The sequence below is a fragment of the Ornithorhynchus anatinus genome, chromosome 1, assembly GCF_004115215.2.
Source record: "Ornithorhynchus anatinus isolate Pmale09 chromosome 1, mOrnAna1.pri.v4, whole genome shotgun sequence".
In the NCBI taxonomy this organism is placed as follows: domain Eukaryota; kingdom Metazoa; phylum Chordata; class Mammalia; order Monotremata; family Ornithorhynchidae; genus Ornithorhynchus; species Ornithorhynchus anatinus.
Window position 1 is genome coordinate 53,339,874 of NC_041728.1, and position 19,171 is coordinate 53,359,044.

At 47.0% G+C, this 19,171-nt stretch overlaps 1 protein-coding gene across 3 annotated transcripts in view; it reads left to right on the forward strand.

The window, feature by feature from the left end:
• The first annotated feature begins 7,809 nt into the window (after positions 1–7,809).
• The window catches only part of GOLGA5 (golgin A5), a 32,954-nt gene continuing 21,592 nt past the window's right edge, over positions 7,810–19,171 (forward strand). Inside the window, exons 1-3 of one of the 3 annotated variants that reach the window (XM_029070558.2) lie at positions 7,810–7,914; positions 14,093–14,679; positions 18,789–19,016. In XM_029070558.2, the coding sequence (XP_028926391.1) occupies positions 14,130–14,679; positions 18,789–19,016 (778 nt within the window). In that variant the 5' untranslated portion in view covers positions 7,810–7,914; positions 14,093–14,129. Of the gene's footprint in view, positions 7,915–13,630; positions 13,651–14,092; positions 14,680–18,788; positions 19,017–19,171 lie in introns of those variants that run through there. The other 2 variants (XM_029070577.2, XM_029070566.2) reach the window with 2 other exon arrangements.

The window sequence follows — 19,171 nt, forward strand, 5'->3', positions numbered from 1 at the left end:
TCAGACCCTGTAGAAGAGCAGCCTGTTGAGATAAAGACATTTCTGCTCCTCCAACCCTTTCCCACCCTGGCTCCCAGACTTGGTAAATTACCCCATGTCACCCTTTGACTGTCCCTATCTTCCCTTTCCTTCCAACCCCACCCCCACCTCCGTGCACCCTGAGGCACTCGTTTCATTTGCCTACTTCTAGAGAAGCAGCATTGCCTAGTGGAAAGAACACGGGGCTGGGAATCAGAGGACCTGGGTTCTAATTCAAGCTCCATCACTTGCCTGCTGGGTGACTGTGGGCAAATCACTTCACTTTTCTGGTTCTCAGTTTCCTCATTTGCAGAATGAGGATTCAATACCTATTCTCCTTCCTACTTGAACTGTGAGCCCTATCTGGGACCTGATTCTCTTGTAGTATGGCATAGTGGGTAAAGCATGGGCCTGGGAGTCAGAAAGTCATGGGTTCTAATCCTGGCTCTGCCGCTTGTCAGTTGTGTGGCCTTGGGAAAGTCACTTCACTTCCTTGGGCCTCAGCTCCCTCATCTGTAAAATGGGGATTGAGACTGAGAGCCCCATGTGGGACAGGGACTGTCCACCCTGATTTACTCCTATCCACCATGGCACTTAGTACAGTGCCTGGCACATAGTAAATGCTTAACAAATGCCATAATTATGCTTTATTATTATCCTGAAGCTTAGTACAGTGCTTGGCACATAGGAAGCGCTTAACAAATACCACACTTATCATTATTATTATTAATTCATTCACTCAATCGTATTTACTGAGTTCTCACTGTGTGCAGAGCACTGTACTAAGTGCCTGGAAGGTACAATTCGGCCACAGATAGAGACAATCCCTACCCAACAATGGGCTAAGCTAACCATGGCTAGGTAGTGGATACAAGGCAAGATGCCGGCAGCCCCGGAGGCAAGAGTGACATCTGAATCAGCATGAGAAGCAGCAAGTCGGAAGGTCATGGGTTCTAATCCCGGCTCTGCCACTTGTCTGCTGTGTGACCTTGGTCCAGTGACTTCACTTCTCTGGGCTTCCGTTACCTCATCTATAAAATGGGGATTGAGACTGTGAGCCCCATGTGGGACAGAGACAGCTTCCAACCTCGTTTACCTCAGCGCTTAGTACAGTGCGTTGTACATAGTAAGCGCTTAACTAATTCCACAATTTTTATTGCTATTATCTGAAGCAGTGGACCAACTGTAGCCACCTCCATCCTTAGTCTCAGGTGAGTGGCTCACCAAGTGTAGGGGGTATTGACTGAACACTTACTGGGCAAAGATGACTGTATTATACACTTGGGAAACTACAACACAGTAAAGCTTGTAGACCCATTTCCTGCCCACAAGGGGTTCACAATCTAGAGGTAGAGACAGACATTAAAACAAATAAATACATTGTGGATATATACAAAAGTGCTGTGGGGCTGAGGGTGAACTTCTAGACTGTGAGCTCGTTGTTAGGTAGAGATTGCCTCTATCTGTTGCTGAATTGTACTTTCCAAGGGCTTAGTACAATGCTCTGCACACAGGAAGCACTCAATAAATACGATTGAATGAATGCAATTGCGAAAATGATGCAGAAGTAAGGGAGTAGGGGAAAAGATGGATTAAGTAGAGAAGGTCTCTTGGAAGAAATGTGATTTTTAATAAGACTTTAAAGGTGGGGAGAATGGTGGTCGGGCATATAGAGAATGGGTAGGATTTCCAGGAAAGAAGGAGGTTGTGGGCAAGAGGTCGACAGCAAGGTAAGGTGAGATTGAAGTGCAGTGAGTAAATTGGCATTAGAGGAATGAAGTGTCTAGATAGGGTTGTAGTAGGAAGTCGGTGAGGTAAGGTAGGAAGGGGCAAGGTGACTGAGTGCTCTGAAGCCCACGGTAAGAAGTTTCTGCGGATGGACAGGCAAACATTGGAGGTTCTTGAGGAGCGGGGGAAACATGGAATGAATCTTTTTTTAAGAAAAAATGATCCAGATAACAGAGTGAAGTATGGAGTGGGGAGAGGTAGGAGGCAGGGAAGTCAGTGAGGAGACGGATGCAGTAGTCAAGGCTGGATTTTTCATTCATTCATTCAATAGTATTTATTGAGCACTTACTATGTGCAGACCACTGTACTAAGCGCATGGAATGTACAAATCGTTAAAAGATAGAGACAGTCCCTGCCCTTTGACAGGCTTACGGTCTAATCAGCGGAGACGGACAGACAAGAACAATAGCAATAAATATCAGCAAAGTAGTACTTGGTGGGCAGAAGGCGGATTTTAGCAATGTTGTGAGGGTAGAACTGACAGGATATGTGGGTTGAGTTAGAAGATGAGTTGAGGATAAGTTAACCTTACAGGCTTGTGAGACAGGGAGGTTAGTTGTTTTTTCTATAGTGATGGGAAACACAAGGGGAGGTTGCCAACCTACTCACCGTACCTCAGTCTCGTCTATATCACTGCCGGCCCCTTGCCTACCTCCTTCTTCTGGCCTGGAATTCCCACCCCCTTCGTATATAACAGATTACGACTTTCCCCACCCTAATAATGATGGCATTTGTTAAGCGCTTACTCTGTGCAAAGCACTTTTCAAAGCGCTAGGGGGGATACAAGGTGATCAGGTTGTCCCACGTGGGGCTCACAGTCTTCATCCCCATTTTACAGATGCGGTAACTGAGGCACAGAGAAGTTAAGTGACTTGCCCAAAGTCACACAGCTGACAAGAGGCTGAGCCGAGATTCGAACCCATGACCTCTGACTCCCAAGCCTGTGCTCTTTCCACTGAGCCATGCATATCTCCACCAAGAGGCCTTTCTCGACTAAGCCCTCATTTCCCCTACTCCCTCTTCCTTCCGAGTCACCCTTGCACTTGGATTTGTACCCTTTATTCACCCCACCCCCAGCACCATAATACTCATGCCCATATTTGGCATAGTGGCTAGAGCATGGGCCTTGGAGTCAGAAGGACCTGGGTTCTAATCCCGGCTCTGTCACTTGTCTATGTGACCTTGGGCAAGGCACTTCGCTTCCCTCTGCCTCAGTTCCCTCATCTGCAAAATGGGGATTGAGACTGTGAGCCCCACGTAGGTCAGGGACTGCGTTCAACACGATTAGTTGTATCCACCCCTAGCACTAAGTACAAGTGCCTGGCACATAGTAAGTGCTTAACAGATGCTACAATTATTATTATTATTCTATTCAATCAATCACATTTATTGAGCACTTACTGTGTGCAGACCAGTATACTCAGTGTTTGGGAGAGTATGAAATGAGTTGGTAGACGTGTTCCTTCCCTGTTCTCGAAAAAATAATAACCTAAAAAGGGTCAGAGTGAAGATCGGCAATTCCGAACATAGGGTTCGATTACCCAGGTGGTGATATAGATAGAAAGATTCAGAGACAGGAGTTGGGATAGCACAGAAAAGGAGGAAAGTGGCCTACGCTTCCGTTCATCCCGGTGGGATACGAGTGGCGAGGGCCCCCCCCCCCCCCAACCCCTGAATTGCTGCATCTTTTATTAAGCATGCTAGGCCTCCAGGTTACATTCGTTAGTTCCCATGGGAAATTTCCATTCTCCCCCTCCCTGTTCTTTGTTCAACTTGAGTGGCCATTGAGTGGCCAATCTGGGGTCAATGTGTCAAGTTTTTCCTTATTTGGTTATCTTTCTTATCTGGGGGTCTGACAGTTTCACAAACTGGAGGGGATCATAAAATGGAGGAAAGTCCTGGAGTCACTAAAATGGAATCACTCTTGTCCTCTCGGTTCTGCTCCATAGGTCTGGCTGCCGGTCGGTCGGTTCTTATGGACGACACTCCCTACCAAATCTCTTTGCTGTGTGACTTTGGGCAAGTCACTTAACTTCTCGGTACCTCAGTTACCTCATCTGTAAAATGGGGATTAAGTCTGTGAGCCTCACGTGGGACAACCTGATTCCCCTGTGTCTACCCCAGTGCTTAGAACAGTGCTCGGCACATAGTAAGCGCTTAACAAATACCAACATTATTATTGTATTGTTCATTCATTCGATCGTATTTATTGAGGGCTTACTGAGTGCAGAGCACTGTACTAAGCACTTGGAAAGTACAATTGTTCTTTCCCAAGGGCTTAGTACACCGCTCTGCACATAGCAAGTGTTTAGTAAATGCGACCGATTGATTGTTAGGGAGGATTAGTGGTAATAATAATAATAATAATAATGTGGGTATATGTTAAGCGCTTACTATGTGCTGAGCACTGTTCTAAGCGCTGGGGGAGATAGAAGGTAATCAGGTGGTCCCAGGTGAAGCTCACAGTCTTCATCCCCATTTTACAGATGAGGGAACTGAGGCCCAGAGAAGTGAAGTGACTTGCCCAAAGTCACACAGCTGACAAGCGGCGGAGTTGGGATAAGAACCCATGACCTCTGACTCCCAAGCCCCGTCCGCTGAGCCACGCTCCTGATGTTGCCTACAGTAGTGGGAAAGACACGGGGAGAGTTTGGGTGTAGTAGACTCTGTACGCTGTAGGTGCCCCAGAGCAGAACCCTGATTGATGCACGGATGGGACTCCCACTTATTTGATGCAGCGTGGCTCAGTGGAAAGAGCCCGGGCTTTGGAGTCAGAGGTCATGGGTTCGAATCCCCACTCGGCCACTGGTCAGCTGTGTGACTTTGGGCAAGTCACTTAACTTCTCGGTGCCTCAGTTACCTCATCTGTAAAATGGGGATTAAGACTGTGAGCCCCACTGGGACAACCTGATTCCCCTGTGTCTACCCCAGCGCTTAGAACAGTGCTCGGCACAGAGTAAGCGCTTAACAAATACCAACATTATTATTATAATAACGCATCATCTTTTTAAATTTAAAATACTGAGTGCCCTCTTTTGTCCAGAAGACACAATTACATCAAGACGATAAGGGACCCATCGTCTCAGCATCAACTGAGTAGATGCGGATTAGGCAAATACAGAACTAATGGAGCAGGTGCTTCTCAGAACCGCATGAATTTGGGAAGCAGCTTCTCCCGGAAGGACAGAACCACCTAAATCTGCTCCAGAATCCTCCCCTAGTCAAGCCAACACCTATGAGATTGTCTTCCCACTAACAGGAAGAAAGTTGTGGAGAAGGGGCATCTTTATTTGTTTCTCTCTGTGTGTATGTTTTGGGTTTGTTTTGTTTTGGTATTTTTAAGCGCTTACTATGTGCCCGGCACCGGACTAAGATAGCTTAATCGGTTTGGACACAGTCCATGTCCCACTTGGGGCTCACAGTCAATCCACTTTTTGCAGATGAGGGGAACTGAAGCACAGAGAATCATCAATCAATCATATTTATCGAGGGCTTACTGTGTGTAATATAACAGAGTTGGTAGATACTTTCCCTGTCCAAAACGATCTTACGGTTTAAAGGAAACGGTCTAGAGAATAATAATTATAATAATAATAATAATGGTATTTGTTAAGTGCTTACTCTATGCCAAGTACTGTTCTAAACGCTGGGGTAGATACAAGGTGATCAGGGTGTCCCACGTGGGGCTCACAGTCTTAATCCCCATTTTACAGAAGGGGTAGCTGAGGCACAGATAAATCAAGTGGTTTGCCCAAGGGCACAGAGCAGACGAGTGGCCGAGCAGGCATTAGAACCCACCTCCTCCGACTCCCAAGCCTAGGCTCATGAGAAGCAGTGTGGCTCAGTGGAAAGAGCCCAGGTTTGGGAGTCAGAGGTCATGGGTTCGAATCCCGGCTCTGCTGTTTGTCAGCTGTGTGACTGTGGGCAAGTCACTTAACTTCTCGGGGCCTCAGTTACCTCATCTGTAAAAGGGGGATTAACTGTGAGCCTCACGTGGGACAACTGATGACCCTGTATCTACCCCAGCGCTTAGAACAGTGCTCTGCACATAGTAAACGCTTAACAAGTACCAACATTATTATTTCCACCAAGCCGTGCTGCTTCTAAGTGACTTGCCCAGTGTCTCACACCAGACAAGTGTCAGAGCTAGGATAGCCTGGGAGTCAGAGGTCATGACTTCTAATCCCGCCTCTGCCACTTGTCAGCTGTGTGACTGTGGGCAAGTCACTTGACTTCTCTGTGCCTCAGTTACCTCATTTGTAAAATGGGGATGAAGACTGTGAGCCCCACGTGGGACAACCTGATCACCTTGTATCAAAAAAAAAAATGTTAGTATTTGTTAAGCGCTTACTATGTGCCGAGCACTGTTCTAAGCGCTGGGATAGACACAGGGGAATCAGGTTGTTAATGTTGGTATTTGTTAAGCGCTTACTATGTGCCGAGCACTGTTCTAAGCGCCGGGGTAGACACAGGGGAACCAGGTTGTCCCACGTGGGGCTCACAGGCTTAATCCCCATTTTACAGATGAGGTAACTGAGGCACCGAGAAGTTAAGTGACTTGCCCAAAGTCACACAGCTGACAAGTGGCCGACAAGTGACAAGTATCACCTACCCCAGTGCTCAGAATAGTGCTCAGCACACAGTAAGCACTTAACAAAGGCCATCGTTATTATTAGATTAGTGGTTGGCACTAGTTGGTAAGGGGCAAATTCTTTGGACGGGTTCTTCTCCAAGTTGAGCTGCACCAAACCACGTTCTTGGTTGGGAACCATCATCATAATAATAATTATGGTATTTGTTAAGCGCTTAACTATGTTCCAAGCACTGTTCTAAGCACTGGGGTAGACACAAGGCAATCAGGTGGTCCCACGTGGGGCTCACAGTCTTCATCCCCATTTTACAGATGTGGTAACTGAGGCACAGAGAATGATGATGATGACGATGGTATTTGTTAAGCTCTTACTATGTGTCAAGCACTGTTCTAAGCGCTGGGGTAGATGCGAGTCGATCAGGTTGTCCCACGGGGGGCTCACAGTCTTCATCCTCATTTTACAGATGTGGCAACTGAGGCACAGAACATGATGATGATGATGGTCTCAGTTAAGCGCTTGCTATGTGCCAAGCACTGTTCTAAGCACTGGGGTAGATACAAGTTGATCAGGTTGTCCCACGTGGGGTTCACAGTCTTCATACCCATTTTACAGATGAGGTAATCGAGGCACAGAGAATGATGATGAGGATGGTATCAGTTAAACGCTTACTTTGTGCCAAGCACCGTTCTAAGCGCTGGGGTAGACACAGGGGAATCAGGTTGTCCCATGTGGGGCTCACAGTCTTAATTCCCATTTTACAGATGAGGTAACTGAGGCACAGAGAAGTTAAGTGACTTGCCCAAAGTCACCCAGCTGACCAGTGGCAGAGCTGGGATTCGAACTCATGACCTCTGACTCCAAAGCCCGGGCTCTTTCCACTGAGCCACGTCAAATGGGGATGAAGACTGGGAGCCCCACGTGGGACATCCTGATTCCCCTGTGTCTCCCCCGGCGCTTAGAACAGTGCTGTGCACCTAGTAAGCGCTTAACAAATACCAACATTATTATTACTATGGAAGGAAGATTAGACTAGATTAGACTGTAAGCCCGTCAAACGGCAGGGACCGTCTCTATCTGTCGCCGACTTGTTCATCCCAAGCGCTTAGCACACTGCTCTGCACATAGGAAGCGCTCAATAAATACTACCGCATTGAATGAAAGGAAGGAACGAACGCCCGCAGGGCGGCGCGGGGCCCAGCAGGGCGGCGCCAAAGCGGCGCGGGTCACGTGGCCGCCGGCCCCGCCCCGCGGCGCGCGGAGGGTCACGTGCCCCGGCGAAGGGAGGGGGGGGGCGGAGGCCGAGGAGGACCCCGGCGCGGTCCGCCCGGCCGACCGCCTGTCCGCGGGCGGGCGCGCGGCGGGATCAGGCGCGGCGCCGGGCAGCCCCGGGGGGGTGGGGTCCTGGCGGCGGTCGGCCACGTCGGCCGGGAAATGGAGTCGGGCTTCGGCCGCCCGTTAGGCCTCAGGCCTCCCCCTCGCCCTCCTCGCCCCACCTCGGCTCTCCCCACCCCGGCAGGTGAGCCTCCTCCTCAGCCACCACGGCTTCATTATCCTCAGAGTGTTCGCATGTGCACGGCGCTGGGGGAGACACAGGACCATCAGGGGGTCCCATGCAATCCCATAATCATGTTGGGATTAAGCATTTAGTAGGTGCAGAGCGCTGTGCTAAGCGCTGGGGGAGAAGACAGGACCATCAGGGGGTCCCATGCAATGATAATCATGTCGGTGTTAAGCTCTTGCTAGGTGCACACACTGTGCTGAGCGCTGGGGGAGAGACAGGACCATCAGGGGGTCCCATGCAATCCCATAATCATGTTGGGATTAAGCATTTAGTAGGTGCAGAGCGCTGTGCTAAGCACTGGGGGAGAAGACAGGACCATCAGGGGGTCCCATGCAATCCCATAATCATGTTGGGATTAAGCATTTAGTAGGTGCAGAAAGCTGTGCTAAGCGCTGGGGGAGAAGACAGGACCATCAGGGGGTCCCATGCAATGATAATCATGTTGGGATTAAGCACTTAGTAGGTGCAGAGCGCTGTGCTAAACGCTGGGGGAGAGACAGGACCATCTGGGGGTCCCATGCAATGATAATCATGTTGGGATTAAGCATTTAGTAGGTGCAGAAAGCTGTGCTAAACGCTGGGGGAGAAGACAGGACCATCAGGGGGTCCCATGCAATGATAATCATGTTGGGATTAAGCATTTAGTAGGTGCAGAGCGCTGTGCTAAGCGCTGGGGGAGAGACAGGACCATCTGGGGGTCCCATGCAATGATAATCATGTTGGGATTAAGCATTTAGTAGGTGCAGAGCGCTGTGCTAAGCGCTGGGGGAGAGACAGGACCATCTGGGGGTCCCATGCAATGATAATCATGTTGGGATTAAGCATTTAGTAGGTGCAGAGCGCTGTGCTAAACGCTGGGGGAGAGACAGGACCATCTGGGGGTCCCATGCAATGATAATCATGTTGGGATTAAGCATTTAGTAGGTGCAGAGCGCTGTGCTAAGCGCTGGGGGAGAAGACAGGACCATCAGGGGGTCCCATGCAATGATAATCATCATGTTGGGATTAAGCATTTAGTAGGTGCAGAGCGCTGTGCTAAGCGCTGGGGGAGAGACAGGACCATCTGGGGGTCCCATGCAATGATAATCATGTTGGGATTAAGCATTTACTAGGTGCAGAGCGCTGTGCTAAGCGCTGGGGGAGAGACAGGACCATTAGGTGGTCCAATGTAATAATAATGTTGGTATTTATTCAGCACTGACTAGGTGCAGAGCACTGTTCTAAGCGCTGGGGTAGATTGATCATCAGGTGGTCCCCCGTGAGGCTCACAGTCTTCATCCCCATTTTACAGGAGAGGGAACTGAGGCACAGGGAATAATAATGATGTTGGTATTTGTTAAGCCCTTACTATGTGCAGAGCACTGTTCTAAGCGCTGGGGGAGATACAGGGTCATCAGGTGGCCCCCCGTGAAGCTCACAGTCTTCATCCCCATTTTACAGTGGAGGGAACTGAGGCCCAGGGAGTAATAATGATAATGTTGGTGTTTGTTCAGCGCTGACTAGGTGCAGAGCACTGTTCTAAGCGTTGGGAGAGATACAGGGTCGTCAGGTGGTCCCCCCCATGAGGCTCTCGGTCTTCATCCCCATCTTACAGATGAGGTCACTGAGGCCCAGAGAAGTGAAGTGACTTGCCCACAGTCACAGAGCTGACAAGTGGCAGATCCGGGATTCGAACCCATGACCTCGGACTCCCCAGCCCGGGCTCTTTCCACTGAGCCACGCTGCTTCATTCATTCACTCGCACTGTTTGAGCGCTGACTATGTGCAGAGCACTGGACTGAGCGCTTGGAATGGACAGTTGGGCAACGGAGAGAGACCATCCCTGCCGCACCACGGGCTCACAGTCTAAATGGGGGAGATGGACAGCAGAGCAAAACAGAAGAAGTAGTCTGGCAACAATCCTCTAACAATAATAATAATAATAATAACCATTCATTTAATAGTATTTATTGAGTGCTGACTATGTGCAGAGCATTGAACTGAGCACTTGGAATGGACAGCTGGGCAACAGAGAGAGACCAGCCCTGCCCCTTGACGGGCGCACAGGCTAAACGGGGGAGACAGACAGCAGAGCAAAACAGAACAAGTAGTCTGGCGACAACCCGCCTAATAATAATAATAATAATAACATTCCTTCATTCAATAGTATTTATTGAGTGCTGACTATGTGCAGAGCACTGGACTGAGCGCTTGGAATGGACAATTGGGCAACAGAGCGAGACCAGCCCTGCCCCACCACGGGCTCACAGTCTAAATGGGGGAGACGGACAGCAGAGCAAAACAGAACAAGTAGTCTGGCAACAACCCGCCTAATAATAATAATAATAATAACATTCCTTCATTCAGTAGTATTTATTGAGCGCTGACTATGTGCAGAGCACTGGACTGAGCGCTTGGAATGGACAATTGGGCAACAGAGCGAGACCAGCCCTGCCCCACCACGGGCTCACAGTCTAAATGGGGGAGACGGACAGCAGAGCAAAACAGAACAAGTAGTCTGGCAACAACCCACCTAATAATAATAATAATAATAACATTCCTTCATTCAATAGTATTTATTGAGCGCTGACTATGTGCAGAGCACTGGACTGAGCGCTTGGAATGGACAATTGGGCAACAGAGCGAGACCAGCCCTGCCCCACCAGGGGCTCAGAGTCTAAATGGGGGAGACGGACAGCAGAGCAAAACAGAACAAGTAGTCTGGCAACAACCCACCTAATAATAATAATAATAACAGCATTCATTCATTTAATAGTACTTATTGAGCGCTGACTATGTGCAGAGCACTGGACTGAGCCCCTGGAATGGACAAGTGGGCAAGAGAGAGATCATCCCTGCCCAATGACGAGCTCACAGGCTAAATGGGGGAGACAGCAGAGCAAAACAGAACAAGTAGTCTGGCAACAACTCGCCTCATAATAATAACAACATTCATTTAATAGTACTTATTGAGCGCTGACTATGTGCAGAGCACTGGACTGAGCGCTTGGAATGGACAGTTGTGCAACAAAGACCATCCCTGCCCAATGATGGGCTCACAGGCTAACCAGGGGAGATGGACAGCCCAGCAAAAGAGAACAAGTAGTCTGGCAACAACCCGCCTAACAATGATAACAATAATAATAATAACATTCATTCATTCCATCGTATTTATTGAGCGCTGACTATGTGCTGGGCTGGCCTGAGCGCTTGGAATGGACAGTTGGGCAACAGAGAGAGATCATCCCTGCCCAATGACAGGCTCACAGGCTAAACGAGGGAGACAAGACAGCAGAGCAAAACAGAACAAGTAGTCTGGCAACAACCCACCTAATAATAATAATAACATTCATTCCTTCATTTAATAATATTTATTGAGCACCGACTATGTGCAGAGCACTGGACTGACGCTTGGAATGGACAATTGGGCAACAGAGAGGGACCAGCCCTGCCCCACGACGGGCTCACTGTCTAAACAGGGAAAACAGCAGAGCAAAACAGAACAGAACAAGTTGTCTGGCAACAACCCGTCTAACAATAATAATAATAATAACATTCATTTATTGAGCGCTGATTATGTGCAGAGCACTGTACTAAGTGCTTGGAATATACAGTTTGGCAAGAGATGGAGACAATCCCTGCCCAACAACAGGCTCACAGTCTAAACACTTGTGTTATAACAATAATGATGACATTTCTTAAGCACTTACTATGTACCAAGCCCTGTGCTGAGCACCGGGGGGGCGGGGGGGATACAAGAGCCCGGGCTGCGGAGTCAGAGGTCGTGGGTACTCTGGGCCTCAGTGCCCTCATCTGTAAAATGGGGATGAAGACTGTGAGCCCCAGGTGGGACAACCCGATCACCTTGAGAAGCTGTGTGGCTTAATGGAAAGAGCCTGGGCTTGGGAGTCACAGGTCGTGGGTTCTAATCCCGACTCCGCCACTTAGCTGCGTGACTTTGGGTAAGTCACTTGGCTTCTCTGGGCCTCAGTTACCCTATCTGTAAAATGATTAAAACTGTGAGCCCCATGTGGGACAACCTGATTCACCTTATATCTACTCCAGCGCTTAGAACAGGGATCGACACATAGTAAGCGCTCAACAAACACCATTATTTTTATTCCAGTGCTTCGAACAGTGCTGTGCACATAGCAAGCGCTTAACGAATACCACAATTATTATTATTATTACAGGGTCATCAAGTGGTCCCACGTGGGGCTCACATTTTTTAATCCTCCTTTTAGAGATGAGGGAACTCATCCTTTTAGAGATGAGGCCCAGAGAAGTCAAGTGACTCGCCCAAAGTCACCCAGCTGACAGTTGACAGAGCTGGGATTAGAACTCACGACCTCTGACTCCCAAGCCTGTGCGCCTTCCACTGAGCCACACACATGCATATCTATTATTCTGTTTCTTTTATGAATTATGTGCGTGTGCATATTTGTTATTCGATTTATTTTATCAATGGTGTGTATATATTTATAATTCTGTTTATATACATAGATGCTATGGAGGCCTGTTGAGTTGTTTTGATGTCTGTCTCCTGCACACCCCCCCCCAGACCAGGAGCCCCGTGTTGGGCAGGGATTGTCCCTATTTGTTGCTGAATTGTACTTTACAGGCGCTTAGTACAGTGCTCTGCACACAGTGAGCGCTCAGTAAATACGATTGAGTGAATGAAAGGTGGGGGAGAGAAGAGGGGGAGAGGGGAGGAGGAGAGAGGAGAGAAGGGGGAAGGGGAGGGGAAAGAGGGGAGGGTGCTGGATCCTAAATGCTGGATCCAAGCAATTGGCGTTGGACACAGTCCCTGTCCCTCCCGGGCTCATCGTGCCAGTCCCCATTTTACAGATGAGATAACTGAGGCACAGAGAAGTAAAGTGACTTGACCAAGGCCATACAGCAGACAAACGGCGGAGGCAGGATTAGAACCTCTAAGCCCTTCTCTCATTACATCGTTTCTTCCCTTCGCCGAAGGTGAGCAGCTTTGCCTCGTGGTTAGAGCACTCGCCTGGGAGTCGGAAGGTCCTGGGTTCTAATCCCAGCTCAGCCACTCACCTGCTCTGTGACTTTGGGCAAGTCACTTCACTTCTCCGTGGTCTCAGTTCCCACATCTGTAAAATGAGGATTAAGACTGTGAGCCCCATGTGGGGCATGGGCTGTGTCCAAGCTAATTAGCCTGTATCCATCCCGGTGCTTAGTACGGTGCCTGGCACATAGTAAGCGCTTAACAAATACCAAAAACAAAACTTAGTCAAGGTGGCTTCGTCTGAACTGGCTCCCTTGGCCCGTTCCTCTTCCATCTCAATCCCTCCTGGCCTTAGGTGATCTGCAGTGCAAAAAGTCCCCGGGAGCTGAGCTGCAGGAAATGAAAATAGCACAGAGGACCTGCTGAAAGTGGTTATGTTTTTATAACTGGGAACAGACCCAACTCTCTTGGCGTTTCTCGGATCTGACCAGTTGCTAACAACTCGATAACTTCTGGTATAAAGTATAATTGTCACATTTCTAGGGTTTAGTAGCTAGGATAGGGCAAAGCACTGGAATGGGAAGTTTAGCAACTTGGTTTTTATTCTGGTTCCATCACTTCCATGGGGCGTGATCTCTAGTAAGATAAATCACCTGTCATGTCTTGCAGTGATGATGACCACGATGGTATTTGTTAAGCGCTTACTGTGTACCAAGCACCGTTCCAAGCTCTGGAGTAGATACAAGGTAATCAGGTTGCCCCACGTGGGGCTCACGATCTTAATCCCCATTTTACAGATGGGGTAGCTCTGGCACAGAAAAGTGAAGTAACTTGCCCAGAGTCACACAGCAGACAAGTGGCAGAGCCGGGATTAGAACCCACGACCTCTGACTCCAAGCCTGTGCTCTTTCCGCCAAGTCACGCTGCTTCTCCGGTGTTAATAAAAGCTTAATTGCGCATATAACCATATGTGTGTATATTTATGGACCTCTAAATAATCAAAAGTATGCATCAAAGTATAGTTAGAAATATTAAAGGTCTGCCATAGTAGGGTGAACATAAACGAATGATAACCTTAATAATTAGCCATTTTTGCCTGTGGGAATGGAGTTTTTATAAAAAGAAACTCAAACATCACTACCAGGAATATGACCGGTAACTTTGTGTCCTTTATTATTATTTTTTTAGGTTCTTCGTAGAATTCATTTTTAAGCAAACCTCCATTATGTCGTGGTTTGCTGATCTTGCCGGGAAGGCGGAGGACCTTCTGAACCGGGTAGACCAAGGGGCTGCGTCGGCTCTTAATAAGAAAGAGAGCACAGGCCACTCCATATACAGTGCAGACGCCGACTACCGCCCGCTGCGCCAGCAGAACTCCGAATTGGCCTACAAGACCGCAGCTAAAGCCGCTTACGTCTCCGCAGCAGCCGAGCACATTAAATATCAGAACGCGTCCATCCTCGCTGGGACGGCAAATGTGAAAGCGGGCTCCAGGACAGCTGGGGAGGAGTCCCGCCCCGTAGAAAACGTGTCCCCGCCCAGGCCCGCCGCCCAGTTCGTGAGAAGGAAAAAGTCGGAACCCGACGATGAGCTGCTGTTCGATTTTCTCAATAGTTCCGAGAAGGAGCCGAACGGAAGGGCAGAAACTAAAAAAGAAAGAGACAGGGCAGTTGTTTTTCAGGGTCATTCTCGGACATCCAGCGCCGGTTCTGTTATTCCTGGGGCACAGAGCATCAAGACTACTGAAGAAACCTCCTCCAGGAGCCCAGGCCATGGTAGTTATTCAGCATTCTGCGGGGTTTGGACTACCAGCAGGCTTTAAAGGAAGGTGCAGATTAAAAAAGGAAACATGGTATATTAAAGAAAGTACAGTGGTTATTTTGGATCCACTGGCATCTACTTCAGGCAGTTAGCCCGTCGTACTTATTGAGCACTTACTGCGTGGAGAGCACTGTCATAGTCGTTATAATTATGGTATTTAAGTACTTAGTATGTGCCAGACACTCTACCAAGTGCTGGGATGGACACAAGCAGATGGGGCGGGGCACAGTCCCTGTCGCGTGTGGGGCTCACAGTCTCAATCCCCATTTTATAGATGAGGTAACTGAGGCATAGAGAAGTGAAGTGACTTGCCCAAGGACACACAGCAGACAAGTAGCAGAGCCGGAATTAGAAACCGTGACCTCCTGACATCCAGGCTTGTGCTCTCTCCACTATGCCACGCTACTTCTCACTGTACGAAGAGCTTGGGAGAGTACAATATAGCAATAAACAGACACATTCCCTGCCCACAATGAGCTCACAGGCGAGAGAGGGAGACAGTCATTAATATAAATAAATAAAGAGAGCAAAGTATTTAAGTGCGATGGGGCTGGGAAGGGGGAGGGAGCAAGGCAGGGCAACACAGAAGGGGCTGGGAGAAGAGGAAAAGAGGGCTTCATCCTCTGTGTCCCTGGTACGCCTCACCACAGAAGTATTAATGCAGTACTTTAATATAATACTCCATATTCTTTATTTTAACAAATTTAGGGTGTCAGGCTTTGTAATCAATCAGTGGTATTGACTGAGTGCTTACTGTTTGCAGAACACTGTATTTAAGTGCCTGGGACAGTATAATACAGTATAGTCGCTAGGCAGGTTCGCCAACCACATTGAGCTTACAGTCTAGAAGGGAAGGCAGACATTAGTATAAATAAATAATTCCAGTGTTACCGAAAATGTAAGCGCATGCTCAGGATCTTTGCAACTGGGCAGTGATTTTCAGAAAAGTTTTACTACTTAGACCAAAATGAAATGTGGGAGATTTTCAGTTTTAATGTTTGTTTACAATAATTGTACAATTTTAAGTGGTCTACCTCAATTCATTTTTTTTGTCACTGATATTGAGACAGGCTACGGAACATCATTTTTTAGCACTTTATGTTGCCAAGGTTTCGGCATGAGAAATAACAGAATGTAAGTAAAGGAGATAGCTTTCAATCGGTCAGTCGATGGTATTTTTTGAGTGCTTACTACAGCACTTATGTACATATGTGTAATACATTTATATTAATGTCTCTCTCCCCCTCTAAACTGTAAGCGCATGGTGTGCAAGGAGTGTCTAATAACTCTGTGATATCGTCCTCTCCCAAGTGCATAGTACTATGCTCTGCACACAATAAGCGCTTGATAAATAGAGGTGACTGACCGATTGCAGAACGCTTTACTAAGCGCTTGGGAGAGTATGATGCAGCAGAATTAGCAGACCCATTTCCTGGCCAAAATGAGTTTACAGGTTAGAGGGAAGTTTTGGTGTAAGCCAACAGGCAGGATTTGGAGGCTGTTGTAGTTAGGCATGAATGTGGGGGAAGTTCCAGGTTCTAGTTCGAGTCCAGTAGTTATTTTTTTGGGTGTTCCTTTCACACCTGCACAAAACTAAGTATAGTCCTCATATTTGTGGTATTTAAGTGTTTCATATGCTAAATGCTGGGTAGATTCCAGATAAATCAGATCAGACAGTCCCTGTCCCACATAGACCTGACAGTCTAAGGAGGGAGGGAGAACAGGTATGAAGAGAAGTTAAGTGACTTGCTCAAGGTCACACATGGTGACCATGGTGAAGTGGTTCCCCTATATGGGGACTGGCACCTGAATATTGCACAAGAATTGTATTCTGGGGATAGGCATGATATAGAGATTCCCTTTAGAATTAAAAGTGAGAGAATGGTGTGTATTGAATGTCTTTAGAAAAAGCGAAAGGGACTTGGGTATTTAGAATGATCAGTGAGTGAAATCTGCCATTCTCATGAACAATGAATCTGGCTTGTCTTAAGGACCAGTGTGTCACATCTGCTTGAAAGTCATCCGACTTCTTCCAAGGTTTTCACTTTTTCCCCTTCGCCAGGTAAAATTAAGATCAAGAACAAAGATTCTATTTGTGTGTGTGTGTGTGTGTGTTTTTCTCCCCATCAGTCCATGCAAGTGTAAGACATTGAGCACTGTCGTGAGGCAGTACGAAAAAAGGGCTTTCTGTAACCCGGAATTAAAAATCATCCAAGTTATTTTGGTCCAACATGATGTTTGATCAACCAGGGGTAACTGCCCAGCTATAGATTTGGGCTCAAATTATGTCTTGTTAATCGTAATAAAAAGAATAATAGTATTTAAGTGCTTACTATGAGCCAAGCTCTGTACTAACCATAGAGAAGCAGCATGTCCTAGCGGGAAGGGCACAGGCCCGGGAGATAGGGGACCTGGGTTCTTCATCCCAACTCTGCCACTTTTATGCTGTGTGACCCTGGGCAAGTCATGTAACTTGACCCATGATCAGTTCCCTCATCTGCAAAATGGGGATTCAGTACCTGTTCTCCCTTCTACTAGAACTGTGAAGCCCTCTGTGGGACCTGATTATCTTGTATCCACCTCAGTGCTTTGTACAGTGTTGGGCTCATAATAAGCATTTAGCAAATATCACAATTACGATTATTACTGCTATTACTAATAAGCATTAGTGTCAATAACATATTAATCAGGTTGGACATAGTCCCTGTTCCTCATGGGGCTCACAGTTTAGACAGGAGGGAGAACAGGTACTTAATTCCTATTTTTTGGGTGAGGAAACTGAGGTAAAGTTAAGTGACTTGTCCAAGATCTCACAGCAGGCAAGTGGTGGCGTTAGTACCCAGATCCTCTGACTCCCAAGCCTGTGCTTTTTCCAGGAGGCCACGTTAAGTGAGTTTTATGATATATGAGTTAGAGTACTCAGAAGTTTTGATTACTTTGTCTAAATTTCATAGAACTAATGAGGGTGTGCACAACTAGATTGACCACAAATCCATAACTAGAATTTTGAATTGTAGAATGTTGGTGAAAGCTTCACATGTGTTTTCTCAAGTGGAAAATGAACATGGTTTATGATACCATATGAAAGGAACGATTACCAATAGAAACGAGTATAATTGGTTCTGCATTTTTCAGGTATGGTTAGGTGTCAACAAATAATGAACCTGCTTCTATTTGGTATTACTACCTTATAGGGTATGTGAGAATACCGATACTAATTTGAAGCCTTATACATCATAAATGTCCCATAAAGTCTGTGACTTTACTAGTTCATTTTTCAATTCCTTATTACAGTAGGTTCTAGTAGAAATATAGAATTCCCTTTCTCCCTAAATTTGTGCTCTATAAAGTTAATGGCAGATAATATTCAGAGTCAAACTCAAGCAGGTCTTAGCACAAGTGACAGAGTTTTTGGCATCACCATCAGTTAGGAAGAAATAAAAGGAATAAGACTAGCATAGGTTAAAACTTGTTTATGTTTTGCTTCCATTTAATTAGGTTAGTGTTTGATACTCTGCCAGCAGACCAGGAGAGCTCTTGTCCTTGACATTGATACATCAGCTTTACAAGTAGAAACCAGAGACCTCCCACTCCCCTGTGGTCTGAAATTAACATTAAAAGATGGAGTATAACAAGGTGGAGGCCGAGGCCGTATGGTAAATACCATTACACCATATACAAAGCCCTCTTGTTTTGAGATCCAGCCACTCTGTGAAAGTTGGTAGACCTGAAAGCGAAGCCCATTTGTCTTCAGGGAAGAGATACCCATAACGTTTTGGTGCTCTTTTTATGACTTTGTAACTCCTTTAGTATTATCATGGTTTATCACCCCTGCCTCTGAAAAAGCTCTGTGGGTGTTTTATGCTGTGGGAGCCAGTAACTGTTCAGGTTGTTAACAGAAAAATGCAGTAAAATACATAAACGGACACATTCCCTGCCCACAGCGAGCTGACAGTGAAAGTTGAATTTTTCAATCTTAATGAGAGAATCTTAATAATTATCCTTGACTTATTAGCGCCTCTCTCTTATTGGGTTTTGTTTTGTTGTTTGTTTTTTTTATTAGCAGACACCCCTGACAGTTCAGATTCTGGACTAGGAGCCCAAGCTGACGCTTCCAAGGAAGACGCATCAGTGGGTGGAGCTGCCAGTCACAGTCTTACAGCTAATGGAGACGGGAAATCTCATGAGCTGTCCAATCTTCGGCTGGAGAATCAACTCCTGAGGAATGAGGTTCAATCTTTAAATCAAGAAATGGCGGCCGTAATTCAGAGGTCCAAGGAAACCCAAGAAGGTGAAGACTGCTCTCATTTATTTTAGGGAGTCGGTCATTTAAAATGGGTTGAAGTGGGTAAAGCAAACAAAAAGCTAAAATATCATTTCATGCCCCGTCTATAGCCGAAGCAGCCCTGAATTAAAATTTTGAATGTGATTTGTTTGATGTAGACG